This window comes from Procambarus clarkii, chromosome 87, assembly GCF_040958095.1.
Source record: "Procambarus clarkii isolate CNS0578487 chromosome 87, FALCON_Pclarkii_2.0, whole genome shotgun sequence".
Classification (NCBI taxonomy): domain Eukaryota; kingdom Metazoa; phylum Arthropoda; class Malacostraca; order Decapoda; family Cambaridae; genus Procambarus; species Procambarus clarkii.
The window spans coordinates 9,327,005-9,344,788 of record NC_091236.1 but is presented as its reverse complement, the minus strand read 5'-3'; the positions used below and the strand labels follow the sequence as shown (position 1 = coordinate 9,344,788).

The window sequence follows — 17,784 nt, the reverse complement described above, 5'->3', positions numbered from 1 at the left end:
GTGGACAAGGACAGCTTTATATTGAGAGAAAGATAGGACATAGGTGGATGCTGGAAAAGCAAGTCAAAGAAATGCAAGGAGAAATTCATATTCTGTACAGGCACAAGTGCTTAATAATTAGATTGCACCGAAGTTATGTAAGCTACCTCCTACAAAAATTTGGAAGGTCCAAGATTGTAAGGCAACAGGTACAAGGCTGGTAGGCGGGGGCAGTGGAGTAACTAAAGTATGACAGGCAGAGGCATCTTACCATCATAGTTGGCCCTGGGTAAAGCAATACACAATGCCCGTCCACTGAAGTGCAGAGAATGCATATTTGTGACGATGTGCATTGAATTTTGTAACTAGCTCAAGACTAACTTTCCCAACTAAATTTTGTTATATCGAACAAAGATTAGGGAAAGGAAGGGTCCATTAAATTAGGGAAGATTAGGGTCCATTAAAAACTGAGACAGGTCAGATTACCAATAATGACGAAGAAATGAATAGTATTTTAAATATTTTATCTCTGTATTTACTAAAGAGGAGCTTAACATTATGCCTTCAGCCGAACAAGTCTCTGTTGGTGGGGGAAGAGGACAGGTTGATTAGTTTAACAGTTACCAAGGAGAATATTAAAAAATGTTTCCCCTTACATGGGAGTGTACCTAATAACATCCTAAGTTGACCATTAACTTCAGTTCTATATTGACATTACTCAAGATGCCAGTAAGAGCACAAAGAAAAGATCCTTTTGCATGTGACTTTAATGGTGCTACAGTTCTACAATGGCTCCACATAATTATTTATTCAAAGCTGAACCTTTACATACTGCAAGAAAAATACTGAAGTCAAATTACTAGATACTGAAAATTACAAAAACAAAAATAACTGCATTTGTGAGATTGCGAGTGAAAAACACTGGTTATTTCTTCATCTTCAATAGTGCACATAATTGAAATAGAAACAACAGTTACAGGGACTAAGAGGTACTCATGCAGTTAACTGAAGACAAGTTCATACCAATTTAACTAAACCAAAATCTAGCAAGTCTTGAAATTGCAGTTGCTTTCTCAGATATCCAGAAGGGTTAGAGCTAATCCTGCTGTCACACAAGCACACAGGTAAATATGCATGTACCATTTTTAGGAGGACTTGAATCATACCAACTCAAAGGCATAATGACACTGAACCAAACAAAATTTCAAACAGCTTCAATAGGTAACTTCTGCGACCAATACCACATGAGTCCGAGATGACATTTTGACAGCAGGTTTCTTTGTACAAAGCCACTCCTCATGCTCAAACAGAAACAAAGAATTTGCTTTCAAGTATTAGTAGCCTATATTTCCCAAAACATGTAACAAAACTATTCTTAACGTAGATTAATTGAGACTGTTGAACCATGAAGGAAAGTAGAGATGCCTGCATGTTGTTCACTTTGGAGGATAACCAAAGTGGATTAACTGGAGATTCTGAATAATTAAATTAAATTCAAAGTACGATGCTACAAGGGGGAATTCAGACATACACAACAAATTTCATCTTTATTTGAAAGTTACAGCAACAACCAATATCTAGTTTATTTGTAACAGTTTACTACCATATAAACAGTCATAACACTCAAACAGCTTATCATTTCCATATTACTGTAATTGCCATACTCTTCAAATACATTTTTTACATTACAAAAGTTACTTTTTATGGAGGAAAATAAAATTCTAACACCAAATCATACACGTACAAATCTTTGGCACATACGGTACTTTTGTTTTTTATTATGATCTTGAGCATATAAGTTTCAACTGTCCTACAACAAAAACTTTTGGTATAATGGAAACCTCTCTGAAAGCCAGATTTTCTTAAGACACTTAAGCACCTTAATATTTTTTGCCGATGCAAATACAGTTCAACTTAATCAGTTAAACAATACACTGCCAGTGTTCTAGCATAGCTCACTTAAAACTTAAACAGTGTAAATACAAATATAATTAAAACTTACATCTAAGTTCCAATAAAATCATAAAAATACTATAAAACAATCGATGATTAATATAATAAGACAATCCTGCTTTATTACAATATTTAATAAGCTTACATACAAAAATTCTATTAATTGTTTAATTTCCCACAGCAAAGTAAATTCCACGACAAAATGCTAACACAGAAAATAAATTGAATTTACTTGACTAAAGCCATTTCTTAATCGTGAACTCACTACACACAGAAATCACAATAGTGTGATGCATCAAATTAACAAATTCGCAAGGGCCGTGACGGGGATTCGAACCTACGTCCGAGAGCATCCCAGATGCTGCCTTAATCGTCGTAGCTCAGTCGATAAAGGCAGCACCTACGATGCTCTCGGATGTAGGTTCAAATCCTCGTTACGGCCCTTGCGAATTTGTTAATATGATGCATCACACTATTATGATTTGTGTGTGTAATGAAGTAAGGGCGAAGAGGTAGAACGGCCTATCGACATAGCTCGAGTGCATGGGGGAATTGTGTAAAATCCTGGTTTGTGTCTCAGAGAGGCTGCAGGATCCAAGTAAGTTCAGTAGAACTTCTGGTTACAATTCTTTTGACCATGTCGTAGCTCAGTCGATTAAGGCAGCGTCTGGGATGCTCTCGGACGTAGGTTCGAATCCTCGTCACGGCCCTTGTGGATTTGTTCATTAGTGAACTCATCTTAACATTTAATAATTGACTTCTTTGAGGTAACATTAAGCCATTTTGAAATGGGCTTGTCTTATTTATTAGATGAGCACCACAATGCATCATTATAGAAATAGTAATTTTCCCAGAAGGCATCAAGCCATTACGACTATATAGCACTTGGAATGGACATAAGGATAAGGATTTAGGAGAGGAAAGATTAGGTTAGGTAGACAAGATCATTTTTTTTATACCAAATGTGCAAGTACCCTACTAGGGCCAGCCATTGGCTTTACACTTCAAATGAAAAATTTGGGGATTAAATACATATAAACATTACATAATACTGTATAGTCATTTTTAGGTTAATAATTTTGTTAAGTGGATGCTTGAACACCTGCTTATATTTGTATTACACGCATGCATGCTTTATAATCATCCAAGTCACCAACATCAAAATTTAATTTAAGTTTGCATGGTCAAACATTGCCTTTCCACAAGTGTCTGTTGGTCAAATAATATATCTTCATGGCTGAACAGCAAGATCTTTATCTTGCATTATTACTTTTGCATGTCAATACAAAATTGAACCTGCATTAGTAACATTAGCTGCAAAATATCAATATATTCTAGTTTATCACTTCAGTCCAGCCGAAGTAAATACCTTAACCTATACCACGCTGCAAGCACCACGAAGGAAAAAAAAAGGGGGGGTGACAAGGATATCTGGACATGTTTCAGTGTGACACTGTTAGAAAAGGTAAGGGGGAGGGGTGGGGGAAGTAGGTACCATTTACATGGATTGAAAAAAGGAAGCGAGTTAAATTGTATTGTATAATTATTTGAGAAATAAAGTATTGGAAAATAATGATTTTTATTAAAAATAGTACCATAAAAAAATGGTACTAAAATGAATTTAAGAGTAACAGGAAGATGGAGAAAGCACATGTGTCATAAAATGGTTAACAAGATGGGTAATGCACATTGGTGAGAACACAATACTAGTTTGTACAAATTGGTGCTAATTTGGGATATCCCCAGTTCCAGTTCACAGCACATTACAAGAACTGTAAGGCAACAGTAAACAACTATAATTAATAAAAATGATTAGTTATTTTAAAATCATGTAAAGAAAGAAAAGTGGGAAATCATCAGATCACTCCTGTAGTAGTACAGTATATGGAAAGAACATGTCAGGTGCACATACATGCACGGACAGATAAGAGGAAGTTAGGTTTTGTGTGGGTAGTTAAACCAATTGACTTTAACGTTAACACTAGTAAGAATCTAAGGTCATATTCCACACCATATTTGTAACACAGAACAAAACAAATACTTGTTCAGTAATCTAACGTGCAGCATCGTAGCCAGGAAAAAGTGTTTTAAGACAACTACCAAGGGACTTGTTGATTTCCATACTGTAGTCTTTACCCAGATCATATCTGCAAGCTGGACATGTAAAAACATCAGCTTTGAAAGATCGTTGCAAGCATGGTTGACATACATTGTGCTTACACTCTGTGGTGACTGGCTTGATGACTAGTTCTTGACAGCACACGCAAGAGAACCTTTCCTCAACACCATTCAAGAATTGCTGCAAAAACCACCAAAAGTTTTAGTCTCAATATTAGTTATACAGAAAAAGAATAAATTGTATTTTACTATATCTACAGAGCCTTAAAATCTGACTTACAACATGTGATATAGATTGCTACTACACAAGTGGGGACAAGAAGTGGGGAGGGAGACGTGAATGTTTTTTTTCCAAAGCTATGAATGACAACAAAGTAGTAGTACTTACAGTGCGACCTTCCGCAAGCAGCGATTTACATTCTTCCCAAACTTTGCTGTTTCTCAAGTCCTCTTTAATCAGGTTTTGCACTTTATTTTCAAGAGTATAACCAATACCTTTCCTTTTCTTGGTTTCAGAAGCCCCAGTTCCCTGTGAACAAAGCTCAATAAGTGATTGGGCACACTTATAATCTGTAAACACACAACCATATTCAGGTATGCCATGTACATTATTTGCTGGCATATAAGACAATTAAATGTATGTTAACACTCTCACTGTCCGGCACAGCATCACATCTACTAATCAAGTTAAATTAACCTGTAAACATTCAGATTTACTTACTTCATTGCTAAAATCTTGGCTGTTCTTCCTCTTGTTAGATTTGCCTTTCTTCTTTTTGTTTTCCTCCTCTTGATCTGACTCATTGTCTTCATCAGCTGTTCTTTCTTCTTTCTCTCTTTGTGCCTCCAGGTAACCATCAGGATACTAAAATATGAAAGATATCATATAAAATACATGTTTAGGCTTCTCCTATCTTGATTATAATTTCTGGAGTAGATATACAACAGCCATCAAGCAAAGATATGGCAAGGTTGGGCTCAACTATATTGTTTGGAGTACGTACACACACACACACACACAGGATACACCCAGAAATCCAATTCATTAAACACTCACAGCCTTCCCCATGCACTCATTGATGCTCACAGACTCCCTACCTACTAGCTCACTACAGTTGACTTTCATCAGGTGGCAGCATCATCACAACAGTCATTTTGACCCAGTATTATCCCTGACAACATAAGATAAGGTACAAGGGAAGGAATGACAAAAAAATCAAGTGTAATTGTATACTAAATTCACTCAGAAAAGTGAATTTCATGTATGATTAGACCTAAGCTGCTTAGTATGTTTCCAAAATGCTGCAAACAAAGAAGTGATGGAGGCATCAGCAATTGGACATTTTGGGAACACAGAGTTAGGCCAGAACATACTGGAGATGAAAAGAATACCTGAAGTGTAACAAACTTTTGCATGGCCCTAGGAACATAAATAAAATGGAGACAACTCAATTTAACCAGTCTGTGAAACAGTGGTTTCATAGAATGTTACAATGCAACACAAACTTCGACCAAAACATCTAATTCAGTGGCTGAAATTACACCTTTGTCGCAGCCAACATACACCTACTGGCTCTGGATCTTATCAAGGAAAGTAAAAATGGAGAAAGCCTGAAAACTGACCAACCCTGCCATTTCATGAAGAGACATTACCATTAGAACTGTAATGCTATAAAATAAACTGAATTAGGAATGTTATTTAATTATAACAATATAATACCTAGATGCATATACTCAGAGTACAAACCTGCATTTCCAATCCTAATTCCTTGATTCTCTTCTTGCCTTCCTCTGTCCATGGTGCAGATGTGGGATCATCACGACGCAACAGGTACCTCCACACCTTGAAGCCACTTTTACCCTTATCTTGCCAGTATTTTACAATTTTGTAAATGCCATCATACCTAAAAGTTAAGCAAATTAAAAAGAATATTTAATTTTTTATTTATATTATCACCAATACTGTACTGCAGAGGAATGAGACAAAAACAATGGCTTTCCAGCCCAGTCTTATCGCCATGTACCATTTTAATCAACTTGCTAAAGTCCAAAGCTATGAATGACAACATACACCTTTACTTTGAGTTCACTAAGAATTGTGTAAATAACCATGGAAACAATGCTGCAAGCATTGCAACAATTGATGCAAGTGTTCAAGACAAAGAATACTGCTAAACATTAATAAAAGGCATTCTGTATGTCTAAATAGGAAAATCAATACGGTGGACAACTTTGAAGTGGCTCCAAGAATCAATGCTTCTGCAGCCTGGCTTCTGAACAAGTCTATTATTTAAATTGGAAAGAGGCAGGACCAGACAGCATTGGTGGAAGCTAGATATGCAATGAAGTCGTAGAGATGTATGGAAATTTTCATAGAATGTATGCATGATTTGCAAGTGGAATGCATTAAATGTAGAAGTCACTTCCATTCATAAACTGCAGAAAATGATGAAACAGGATCTGAACAATAATAGAGGTAATAATCTTGGCTGACATAAAAGGCTAGAAGGTGGGTCGTTAGACCTAGATCAGTTCCTCATAGTCACTGACAGGTAGACACTAATTATTAAGTACTCATTTGCTACCTTTCCTTCAGGAAATTCTACTTTGTTTTCTCCCTCATCTGCCCCTCTTCCTCAACTTATGGTTTAACTAAGAAGGGTTGACTGCAGGGTTTTTATCATATGTTATGGATCTTACCTGTTGCCTTCCTCTGGTGCATATTTTGAATGCTTACGACCTTTTGAATTTCTAATCACACGCACAGGCTTGCCACCTTTCCAGTCTTTAGCTTCTGCCCCATTTTTGTTTACAGGAGTATTGCAATTTAAAGCAAGGGCTCTGGAACACAAAGACAAAATATACTATTAACCAGAAGTAAAATATACATAAAAACTGATAAAGATAAATAACATTCATTGTTTTGATATTTTTGTAATTAACTGAGAAGTAAAGGGGTTCCCCCATCTCCTATTTATGATTCTTTGGCTACTTTCCATATTACAACACCCACTTTCTCCCACTACAGTATGATAAAGTATTCACAATATTATTATATACATACATACATATTTTTATATTTATAATATATATATAACTGGATAAGGTTCATTTGCACGAGAGCATTTGAGAAATGTAGTCTCTGGGACAGCATATTTCCTGATACACTGGGCTTAAGTGAATTCATTAAAAAAAACTAGATAGCTTCCTACAGGAAGTTCTGGTTGTTTCTACCACTCTCAGGTTGTAATGAATATGTGGACCTGCGGGCCGCTCCAGGCGACAACCTGTTGGACCAAGTTATCAGTCAAGCCTGGTACAGACTGGGCTTGAAAAAGTATAAAACAGTTAGAACCCACTCGCAGACATACTCCAGGCTTCATTAGCTCAGACTGGTGTTAGTAACAGTCCTATGCTTGCCTATCAGTGTCTATGGTTAGAAAATAAGTATTTTTTTTATCTTAAATTTTACTTTACATACCCTGTACTTGCCTCTTATTCTATATCAAAAAAATTAACTGAACTTGCTACTCCCATATTCCAGCAATTACATCCTCTTCTTCTACCAGTTTGACAATCCTAACTGAAACTTGTATACATCACACATAACCAAGGTTCACTTTTTAAGTTTGGCCCAAATTTTTTTATCTTATTTTGTTTTTACGCTTATACTATCTACATTTCTACTTTGATTCTTTCACTTTTTCAATTTTCAAGGTACCATCGTCTTTTAATCAATCTTTCCTTAGAAAGCACTACCATATAATTAGATAAACCTTCAGTTAATGCACAAATAATCTTAACATGCTACTCTCCACAAGCACAGTCATTTAGATCATTTTTCTATTGCTTCATCACTCACCCTGTACCATGCATTTTAATGCATAAAATATTTCCAAGTAAAACACCTTTCATTGCCTAAATATTTCCAAGCTAAAGACAACATTTATAACCATCACAAAAACAGTAACTTATTGGCACTCTACCAATCCGAATCCCTAAACTTCTTGAAAATATCCCTCTTTTCTGACATCACAATCACCATCTTGATTCTATCAAACTTGAATATGCCCTTGAACCAACTAAAATACTGAATAAAGCATGTGCAATATTTACATAAAAAGGCACCCAAGCTAATTCGCTACACAAACTGTCCATAATGAAGGTATGACAAACGTGCTAAATAGTACTTCTTAACCTCTCTGCCTTTACCTGTTCATTCTAGTCAGTTGCTGGTCACAGGATTGCTCAGCAGTCCTTTTATTGCCAGAGAGGTCCCTGCCTCCTGAGCCAGTGTAAGTGAAGGAGTCCCCATTATCTTCATCATCTTCGTAGCCACCGGACAGTACGATGCTGTAGGCACCTTCATTTTCACGTCCATGGATTCCAGCAACATGCGGACGATGTATACCAGCTTCTGAAGCCTAAATATAATTCACTGTAATAAAGAAGGCCAACAGCTTTGCAGACAAGGTAACTTTACCCTGTTTTGAACGCTTGCTACTCTTTAAGTCATCTTAGTATTGATATAAATACTGTACCCTTATTATAGTAACAAATGCAGAATTTTCTGCATGGACAGCCCTGCCAGTAACATATTAGCATCACAAACTACAATCAGAAATTTTTAACCAAATATCTTCAGTTTGCGAACAGTAGGTAGTAAATATGGGCAAGTGTAACCTTTCCACAGCTACCCACTGGATGGGGAGTTGGGAGATTACATGTATAATAAGCAAATCAAATGATAAAATTTCCTCGCTACATATGCAAGTTGCTTAGCTTAGAGGCTGTACTTGTGATCATTCTCAAACCCATTATTGCTATAATAATTCAATAAACTGTGTAACCAGCTTATCAAGACTGACAAAATTAGTTAAATGAATTTTGGGGTTTAGTCCCAGATACTATTATATGCCTCTGTAACTACTATATTCCCACTACCGCACACAGGGTGGGTATGAGGTCCACTACCACTCACAGGATGGGTAGGGGATGAATAATAACAAACTAAACTTCCTTATACATCGCTTGTGACTAAACCAGCAGAAGTGTTATATATATATATTATGTATATAATTATAATGGATCAAAAGACCATAGATAAATGAATATAAGAAATATTAATGATAATTATAAATGTTACCAATATTACCTGTAATCGAAATTTCCACAAAGTTCCCACTTCAACACCAGGCACGGGTCCAAAATGGTTTTGTGGAACAATGGTGCAGATCTTCTGTCGCCCAGCACAAGCAAAGCCTTTCCCCCAGTCTCGTGATGTGTTGCCCTTTGATGAAGCCATTTTTGCCTTTTTCTTGCTCTCCTTCAGTTTCTCACCAGCTTTGACTATTTCACTATCATCATTTTTACACAAAGGACAGAACCTGGGAATATACATTTCACTATTATTTGGAGAATAAATCACAATAATATGGCTGTAAATATTTAATCCAACTCTCACATGAAAAGGGAAAGCAATAATGTTTTGATTCATCCTGGACTTCAAAATAATTCACTATTAACTTCATTATCCTAATCATTACCCAATTCCTCACTTTAATATTAACAATGAATTAAATTTTATTTGTAAAATCAATCAGTACAATATATCTATTTCTTGACATTTGAACACAGAATTTTCCTTTACAAGTGCGGAGACTAATGTAATTGTTGCCAGGTATCAGTTGATAAAATCGTTAACTAAAATGAACACCTAAATATATGCTAAAGAATTAAACACGCTTGTTGTACTACGAAAGAAGAATCAAAGAATGCAGGCAGTTTAAGTAGAATAAAGTAGCCAGTGAAAAAATAAATATATAGAGAAACAAAGTAAAATAATAGCATTTATTTAAGAACAATGTTTACATTCGAGTGTCTACAGAGAATGAGATTTGGCTTTTTGGGCCACGCCTCCTAGCCATTTATACCAAGTGTTAAATTTTGTTTGAACTTCTTTTTTTTTTTTTTTTTTTTTTTACATTTACTTTTGAAGATGTGAATGAATTGGTTACTTCTACTAATATAGTGCATTCCACTTTTTTTACCAGTCTCACTAAGAACAAGTATTTATTATTATTCCTCTCTCTGACTCATTTTTATATCCAGATTCAACTTATGTCCCCATTGTCTCAGTTCCATCAAATTAAAGAGATTGTCTTTGTCCATCTTATCTATTTTTCTCAGTATTTTGTAAAGTGATCATATTCCCTCTGGCCCATCTCTTCAATAGTTTAAATTTTGATCCCTTCACCTGTCTGCATACCTTAAACTTCTTAGTGCAGGCACCAGCCTTGTTGCACGTAGCACTACGTGCACTCTGAATTTGGCTTTCTCCCCCAAAAGCACGTAGTCTCACATTGGAACATGGCATCCATTCTCTAAAATGCTCAGCACTTTAATATTAGGCACCCAGCAAGTTAACTTTTCTTTAGAGTTAGGTGGATATAATTTAACATGCATTTTTGTTTATTATTTTATGTAATAAAAATTTTGTACTCTACAGCTTAAGATTTCCTGTTACAAGTTTGCAAAATATTTAGGGTATTGACATGCCTTTTGTTTATTGGTAGATAAATAGTTATTTTTATTCTAATGTGTACCTGTTAACTGAAATAGGCTCAGAAATATGAAGTTACTAAACTTTGAGAAATACTGCTGCTCTCACCAGCTACAGTATTTAATTTAGAACAATTCATTGCAACAAATAAAATATATATATTTTTTTTAACTTGCCATTCATCCACATCAGGTATGCTTTCCATCGGTGGTGTGAGACAATATATATGGAATGGCATATCACATTCATCACACATGAGCTGCTTCTCCGGATTCTCCTTCCCACCACATTCATTGCACCCACAGTCCTTACACTTGCGTCTTGGGTTGTCCTTACACGTTGAACAATTGGGAGCATTTTTTCCTGATGAAATATTCATAAATAAAAATGTGAATCATTACACTGGCCTACATATCTTGTATTATACACCATGGTGTTTTAAGACCTAATACAACAATAACTAAGCACCCCAATACATTTAATTGTCCAAGTGTATCAAGTTTCAAGTCAATAAACTGAATCTTGAGCAAACTTAAGTATTTTTAGATTCAAGTTACTGAAATATGATGAGGTGTTGGAGATACTGACCAGAAACTTAGAAGAAAATAAAATGCAAATTCATTAAGATTTTCTACTATGGTCACTAATTTTGGTACAGGTGTAGCCAAGGAACACAAGTGTGCATGTGGTAGAGGACATCTAACTAAGGAACAACAGGTGTGTATATAGTGGTACAGTTGTAACCGAGGCATATCACTGGACAAAGCTTACTTTTAGAAGGGGACCCTTCAACAACAATCCTTTTCATTTCTTCATTTCGTTGGCGCAACTTAATATTTTTTTCAACAGCAAACAGCTCATTTACAAGATGTATGTGACAGTCATCTAGAGTAGAATCGGATCCAATATAGACTGTAACAACTAATTCCTTTTGCGTTCTTGTGCTGATAATCTTCTTGACCTGACCAGAAAAATAATAATTTAGTGAGCAATTTTCTGCCTATTGCAGAACTGGAGTATAATGTGAGTTAGAGATAACCAAAAAGATTATTCAAGAGAAAAATTATTATTAAAGTTTACTGTCAAGTTGGATAGAACTGGTGGCAATGAATCGGTAAAAAATTATCATAAAATGAAAACGTCAAGAGTTAGACGAGAACTCTTATAAGTGGTTCATGCAGCAACACCATGTCAGCGTTTTGTATGTTATACAGTACTATGATATTGTAATGCACACCTACACAGGTTAACAAGAATTTACTTACTCATCATCAAAGTAAAAATAATTTTTTTTTTTTAATTTTGATCCTCTTTGACCTTTCAATACATAGAGTCCCTTCCAACTTAAAAATGGTATGCAACTTGGAACCAGGTTTCCCATATGTTATAAAATAAGGGATGCAAACCAGATCATCAAAAATCAACATATAAAATCCAAGTTTTGGGGATAAAGCTAAATTGGTACTCTACTTTATTTACTGTGAATGGTGGAGTTTTCCCTGGTTGACAAACTTTTTATTTTTTGAAGAGTAAAGATATTTAGTTATTAGTGGAAGCTACAGCAGAAGTAATGATGCATGAGCAGCAGAAATTGGTAGATGGCAGGGTTAGATATTAGTGGGTCATCTCCATCCTTTTCAGTGGCTGCTGTAGATTGTGGGCCACTTTTTCTGGAGAAACATTTACAAATAAGTTTGCACAATCATTACCTTTCAGGTTGCAGGTAAGATGCGAGGTCCCCTAATACAACTTATGACATGTTGAAATATCTTTCAGCACTGGGGGTCTGCTTGTGCCATTTGTGAGAGATTTCTCATCCACCACTCTGGAATTGGCTCATCCAAAACATTTGCTTCCTCCATTTCAATAAAGGTCCTCACAATTGAGAGCTCCTTTGAATGTAAATACAACAACACTTAAACAATTTCCTCCTCCAACTCAATGTCTAGCTGCTTAGCCATTTCAACAATTATTTTTGATTACCTTTAACTATTCCTCAAATCTTTCTTTGGAGTTCCTGGAGAAACAACTAATGTGGCCACCTTTTGATTAGCTCCCAGGAGGGAGCAACATCCGGGCTATTAAGATAAACACTCCGAGCAACATAAATCTAAATTACAGAGTTCTATTTACAGAAAATGTATTGTACTCACTTTACAGTCAAACCAATGTCCTCTTTTCTCAGGGTCTTCAATGTTGTAGTTGGCCATGATGATATCTCCAGGATTTACATCATTAAAACTTATCTTCTTGTGAGCACGGGGTCGGATGTTCTTTAGCAACTGCTCCGAGGGCTCATCACTCTCATTTCTAGGTAGATAAATAATCAATTAGACCTACCAGTCTACCACTGGATTCATTTGCCATCATAAAATATATTTTGCTTTAGCACTAGCAGTCTCATGTAAGTAAAGGTATTTTCAGATAACAGTGCTATAGGGAACATGGCACCCTTGCAGGACTGTCTTCTAGGCATTTTGGAATCAGAGGCAAGTTACTCAGAATCACCTTAAACTCACAAATTGCCAGCCAGATTAAACAACCCTACATTATAAACAGAAACAACCAATGGCACATTCCATTTAGAATGTTTTATAATATGATGATGATGCATATGAAATCAACTTCAATGGATTTAGAACAATAATGATGATTGTTTAAAAGTTTAAATTACAATATTTGCATACAAGACTCTAAAACTATAAGAAATGTATATCCACAACTGACAAAAAAAAAAAAAAAAATCAGATAACGCTGCTCATTTTTTGTTGTTTGATCAAATGACTGCTCTAACAAGATTTCATAATCCGACAAAGTCAACAACAGTAAGTACTTACCCTTCATAAACAACATGGTAGAGGAAACCATCATCATCACTAGACGTCTGTTTCGTTTCTGGGTTAGATGTTATCTTGACAATTTTTCCTTCCCACCATGTTCCATCATAGAGATATTTTCCATCTATCAGTTCTCCAACTCTGTAGTATTCACTTTCTTCTTCTATTATACTAATCTTGCTCTTCTCATTATTGTTCTGTAAAGAAATGATGAACAATAACAAATTATTAATCTATGTTAAATACACACACAGTAGATATAATAGGAATATAGGTTCAACATTTATCTTCATCTTCAATTCACTCGAGCCATGGTGATCCAGAAACAATACAGTACACTGTACTCAATTAAATAAAAAACTAGTCAAATTTTTTTTGTACGAAGCTAGACACAGGAGCATACAACTAACAGGCTTTGAGTGTTGCCGTTAGCCTTATGCTACTGGTTTATCCTGGAATACGACCTCCCTATCTGTTTACAACCAGGTCCTATTATTCCCAAGGATTTTGAACTGGAATACTATCTTTACACCTACGACTTTGGGGGGTAGGCAATTCCATGAGTTTATTATCCTATAGGAGAAAGAACATCTATTTTCTATCCTATATTGTGACTTGAGCTTGAAGCTGTTGCTCCTTGTGAGACATACAATGAATCTTTTAAAAATGCAGTTTGGATTAATATTTGCTAATTAGTTCAGTTTTTAAGGTCTTAATGAGTTCAGCTCTCATGTCTGGTTTACATGTCTCTGCATTTAACTTTTTCAAAGTAAATTTATTCTTATAGAAGTTGAAGTCTTCATGCTTGGATACAAAAGTCCAGACCACTTTCTTTTCCTTAGTCAAAGGCTCTCGTTTTTTTACCACAGGTTCTACTTACCGCAGAACTTTCAACAACTGGTAAATCATAACTACCAGGTCCTTTCAATTTTCAATCTGCTGTATGGTCTTTTTGTCGACATGGTCATCAAGATTTTTATCGTTAAACCCTGCCTACAAGGTCTTGCATTTTCAATATGGAAGAGATTTTGCCAGTCTTTTGACCATTTATGGAGATTATGTAGATTGATTTGAAAGGCATCAATCTTTGTTTTCACTTGTGTATTTACTATAGATCTTTGTGTTATCTGCAAATTTGATGGTGTGGTTTAGGATTTTCTCCTGCCATTTATGTACAAGACCCCAAGATGGAAACTTGCAAGTTCCCTCACATTTTCCTGTCAGATTTATTTCTATTTAAGATGACTATTCATTCTAGTAATTTGCATTTTTTCTATATGGTTATAATTTCCGTGAGTCTTATGTGTTATCTTATCCAAAGCTTTATATAATTGCAAGTGAATGCTTTCTTTTTATATATAGATAGGTACAGAACAGACTACTTCCAACTTCTGTTAGCAGGCCAAGAGCTTTCCCTTCCCATACCTCATGATAATTCTTACCCTACTAGTTTCCCTAGAATATGACCCACCAATCAATTTAACCACCAGGTACCTAATTACTGCTGGGTGAACAGAGGCAAACAGTTAAGAATAGGTGCCTAGTCAATTCGCCATGGCCATGTTAAGAACCTAGAAAGGTTTGCTCTTAAAGTGTGGGGAAAGTGTGTTATGACTGCACCATCAGTGATTAAACTTCTCCATGTGAAGTGCTCTTGCAACAACCATCACCCCCCCAACTAACGGGGGGGTGATGGTTGTTGTCATGATGGTTATTGTCTTCGTGATGGTTATGAATGTCTTCACAACATCTTCATATGGATGTTAGCTTACAAGGTTATGAATGTCTTCACAACATCTTCATATGGATGTTAGCTTACAAGGTTATGAATGTCTTCATAACCAGGCATTCTTTTCATTTTCATCTTCCATTGAAAAAATTACTATCACTTAAATTACTCAAGGTATTTAAATTCATCAGGAGTTTAAATAAGGAGTGTCCAGTACTTTTCCATCCACCTTTATTTCACACGGCTCGCCATAATGAATCATGTATACAAATTGGCTTAAATGATCATTACCAAGCCAAAAACAATAAACCTAATTACCTGTACATTTTCTTTATCTGCCTTAGAGCTGGTCTCTCTCTTCACACTGGGCTTATTTGAAGTGTTTGGATTAGTTTCTGTAAGCACTGGCTTAACCATCAGCTGAATTACATCGTTGATGTTAATATTGTAGTCAAACATGCTGTAGCCATTTTCCATCTGTTATGGAGAAAAGAATATTAATAAATTCATATACATAATATTTATTGAAAATAACTAAAAGTTACATGCAACCAAAGACAGAGAGGGTCCAGGACTGCTTACAACCAGTGTTAGTATGATCTGTACTAAAGTACAGATCAGAATTATTGAGAGTACAGCTATCATATGGGCTCTGCACACCTGATAGAATACTTTCATACTTATTGGTCAATAGTTTCAGAGCTATACCAATATGTAGGATTTAAATTTTTTAAAAATATTTTAATGCCTAAATTTATTTTTGCATAGATGTACAGTATAACAATATTTGTAAAATAACACAAAGATTTATAATTTAAATTTTAATTTTTTTTATATTTTAATGTAATGTTATTACAGTATTCTAAACAGAATATCTTAAATAGGTATCAGTAATATCAAAACTTACACTCCTTGAATACCTCATATTAAAAACTAAAACTTTACACGTTATGTTGACTGACAAATTCTTGGGCTGGACAAGATACTTGGCAAGATTCCCAGCAGTAAATAGGTACCCAGGAGTAAGACAACTGTTATGGGGCGCATCCTCAGGAAGGTTCTGCAGGTCACTGGCAAACCTAACATGCTTTCTGTCCTCAACAATGGGAAGCCTAAACCTAAATCAATTGCACTGTACTTTTATTATTACCAATTTCCAAAAGAAAAATATGAATGTTAGCTTACAAGGATAATTCTTGCATGAAACCACATAGATACAAAATTCGGTGTTTAGATCTGGCTATAAGGGGCACCAAGGCTGTCTCTGTATTTAACCTAGGGTCAATTTTGAATTCTACTCTTCACCTGCTTGCCGCTGCAAACACTTGACCTACTTGCCACAGTAAACACCTCACCTGCTTGCCACGGTAGAACAAACGCTGCCTGTCGGCCGCCACCTTCAACTTCTCCTCCACCATGGACCTGAAGTCCTCCACACTAGTCAGTTTGGATATGGTCACGACAGCAGTCTGGCTGCCATCCATTGTTCTCACTTTAACATACATCTTGTCTCGCCGCTGCTCGTCAATAAAAAGAAATCAAACAACCAGTTAAAACCGTAAAATATCGAGAACGTATCACCCCGACTCCTGCTCTCAGCTCGAGACCGCAATGTGTTCCTGAATTTGGCGGGAAGAGCGTGTGTATCATGTCAACATTCCGGGCGGGCTATGAGCCTATCACATCTTTGTTGTGTTATTATGGATACAACCTTAACAAAAACATTGCTACCTAATTTATATCACATTATAAAAATCAGACAAAATACTTTAATTTGGTAGAATAGTATTAATTATTGAAACAGATCTATATATAAAATTTTGCATAGAGTACTATAGGTACAGAAGATAGATCGCACTCATATTGTTACCATTTTGGACACAACTAGTACGTTTCGTATACATATCATTGCTCAATATTAAAACCACAATATAATGTTATTAACATTTAGAAGCTTCTACTTAGTAGGCATATCGTTATTAAATGAAGTTGAGTAATGTGATGGACATAATCTGGGCTTCATAAGAACAATGTCAGCACTGTGGAGAAATGTCCGACAGACCACTGAAACATTATCTAACGCAGTGCACAGTTACAAACCCATCATAGGACAAAATCTTACTGAAGCGACCATACGAGTCATAAATACTCATACTCCGCCCAAGTAAAACATAAACAAGCAACACTTAGTGGGCCAGCCAGAGGCTTAGGACCCGCGCAGGAATATCCCTGCCTGAACCGATTATGTGCCTCTGTAATCCTTTACACCACCGCCTACGGGATGGGTATGGGGTGCATAATAAAGAAAGAAATTAAATTGCAAACAAAAAACTACCGCAAGTTTAAACACTTCACATGTGAAGGCTACCATGATCGAACGCACAAAACACTAGACCGTGGCCAGCTTTTGGGTAGACTCCTATTACATTTACCGTGTGATAGTTATACTTATATATATTAATATGTATTAAGGGTAAGCGCCTAACATGTAATGTTAATTAATAAAAACAAGGACAGAAGCCACACGCCTGTCTCATCATGTCTTATGTGTTAAATTGGGCGCTCTTTTACTTGTGCGCTAGCTCACGTTCACAACTGATTGACTT

General features: G+C 35.8%; 1 protein-coding gene across 1 annotated transcript; it reads right to left on the bottom strand.

The window, feature by feature from the left end:
• Positions 1-2,813: 2,813 nt before the first annotated feature.
• LOC123747054 (E3 ubiquitin-protein ligase UHRF1) lies at positions 2,814-16,825 on the bottom strand. The gene is made up of 13 exons (XM_045729036.2): positions 16,534-16,825; positions 15,497-15,655; positions 13,450-13,646; positions 12,766-12,922; positions 11,384-11,573; positions 10,789-10,975; positions 9,206-9,437; positions 8,263-8,474; positions 6,751-6,891; positions 5,798-5,954; positions 4,772-4,915; positions 4,439-4,579; positions 2,814-4,231 (listed from the first exon to the last, which is right to left on the bottom strand). The coding sequence occupies exons 1-13, from the start codon at positions 16,681-16,683 to the stop codon at positions 3,986-3,988; spliced, it is 2,313 nt and encodes a 770-aa protein (XP_045584992.1). The 5' UTR covers positions 16,684-16,825; the 3' UTR covers positions 2,814-3,985.
• Between the last annotated feature and the right edge of the window lie 959 nt (positions 16,826-17,784).

Bases quoted from the DNA above. Each gene is read 5' to 3' on its own strand.
- LOC123747054 (XM_045729036.2), bottom strand. From the start codon at position 16,683: ATGTATGTTAAAGTGAGAACAATGGATGGCAGCCAGACTGCTGTCGTG. The intron at 9,438-10,788 runs GCAAGTTAAAAA...GTATATTCCCAG, and splicing joins ATACCTGATGTGGATGAATG to GTTCTGTCCTTTGTGTAAAA. The intron at 6,892-8,262 runs GTAAAGGCAGAG...TTTGTGTTCCAG, and splicing joins CAACTGACTAGAATGAACAG to AGCCCTTGCTTTAAATTGCA.